This window comes from Spinacia oleracea, chromosome 3 (assembly GCF_020520425.1).
Source record: "Spinacia oleracea cultivar Varoflay chromosome 3, BTI_SOV_V1, whole genome shotgun sequence".
NCBI lineage: Eukaryota > Viridiplantae > Streptophyta > Magnoliopsida > Caryophyllales > Amaranthaceae > Spinacia > Spinacia oleracea.
The window spans coordinates 143,994,174-143,995,418 of NC_079489.1; the positions used below are offsets into that span (position 1 = coordinate 143,994,174).

At 38.6% G+C, this 1,245-nt stretch overlaps 1 protein-coding gene across 1 annotated transcript; it reads left to right on the plus strand.

Annotated features, from left to right (window-relative positions):
• The first annotated feature begins 230 nt into the window (after positions 1-230).
• LOC110804214 (zinc finger protein 7-like) lies at positions 231-969 on the plus strand. The gene has a single exon (XM_022009773.2). It carries the CDS (start codon positions 249-251, stop codon positions 771-773), a length of 525 nt encoding a protein of 174 aa, XP_021865465.1. The 5' UTR covers positions 231-248; the 3' UTR covers positions 774-969.
• Positions 970-1,245: the final 276 nt, after the last annotated feature.

The following is a 1,245-nucleotide window of genomic DNA, read 5'->3' on the forward strand; positions in this document are numbered from 1 at the left end:
CTACTGATTTTAACGTTTGACAAAAGCTACACAAACGCTACATCTACCGCTACATCTACCGCTAACTGCTACCTTGCCAACCGCTTAAAAATTTTACAAGTAACGTCTTAACTAGGTCAAATCGCTACCCGCCACCTCAAATCCTACCGCCAAACACGCACGGCCTATCTAGCTAAGGGAATATGACCAGCTTATTTATAAATATTTGCGTTTGATGCAGTCCATATTATAAAAGTAGTGAAAATATAATGCAAGGGTCAAAGGACCAAGCTGATAACAACTCCTCCTCTCCAAGGCCAAAATCTCATCCATTTAAGATATGTTACTGCAAATATTGTGGTAGGAGATTTCTAAACTCGCAAGCATTAGGCGGCCATCAAAATGCTCATAAAAAGGAGAGACGAGAAGCAAAACATCAGAAACAAGAGATGATGAGGAATTCAATGATGATGCCGAACTTTGGGATGCCGGCGGTGTTACCCTACTATTCCTTTGTACTTCAGCCTCATCACGGTGTTGCACAACACCATATCATTGGTGGCCAACACCCTACTTCGCCGGAAAGTTGTTATAACTACAGCAGCTGGCCGGGAAGTTGTCGTCGGTTTGATCATTCTGCAGAAGATAGCAGCAGCAACAACCAAGTCATTGGAGGAGCTGATGATGATAATGTTGATGAGAAATTAGAGAATAGAACAATTGCAGCATCTAATGATGATGATGATGAACGGGGTTTTCTTTTACAGCTACCTGACCTCAATTTGGATCCCTAGCTTTCTTTAATTTCATTAATTATTAATATCAGAATTTTAATTTTTTATGGATCTTTTCGATTTTTGTGTACTAAGCATGATTATTTAGTTGATTGGCTTGTAACTTGAGAAGTGAGAACTAGTTGTAAAATAATGCACTTATTATCCAAAAGATTACCATCGTTTTCAACTGGAGTAATTTGATAGTCGAGCTGCTTTTGAGTTTTAGTGTCCTAGCCTCCTAATCCTAGGTCAACTAGAGATGTTAATTGAATGTTTTATTTATTCTTAATTTGGCAAGGAATACTAGAATGTAGTACTCCGTAACTTACAATTTGAAGGACACGTAGAGTATACTTCCTTTGTACTGCCTTGCAATAATGTATGTTACTCGATTTCTATGGAGGGCGGCGTGCCCCATATCACCCCCCTAAACGACAAAATAGGGATAAGACAAACATTAATTCAAGTGTCATTTTTCAAAAAAGCAGAT

What these genes read in the sequence shown, in the direction of transcription:
- LOC110804214 (XM_022009773.2), top strand. Translation starts at nt 249, where the DNA reads ATGCAAGGGTCAAAGGACCAAGCTGATAACAACTCCTCCTCTCCAAGG.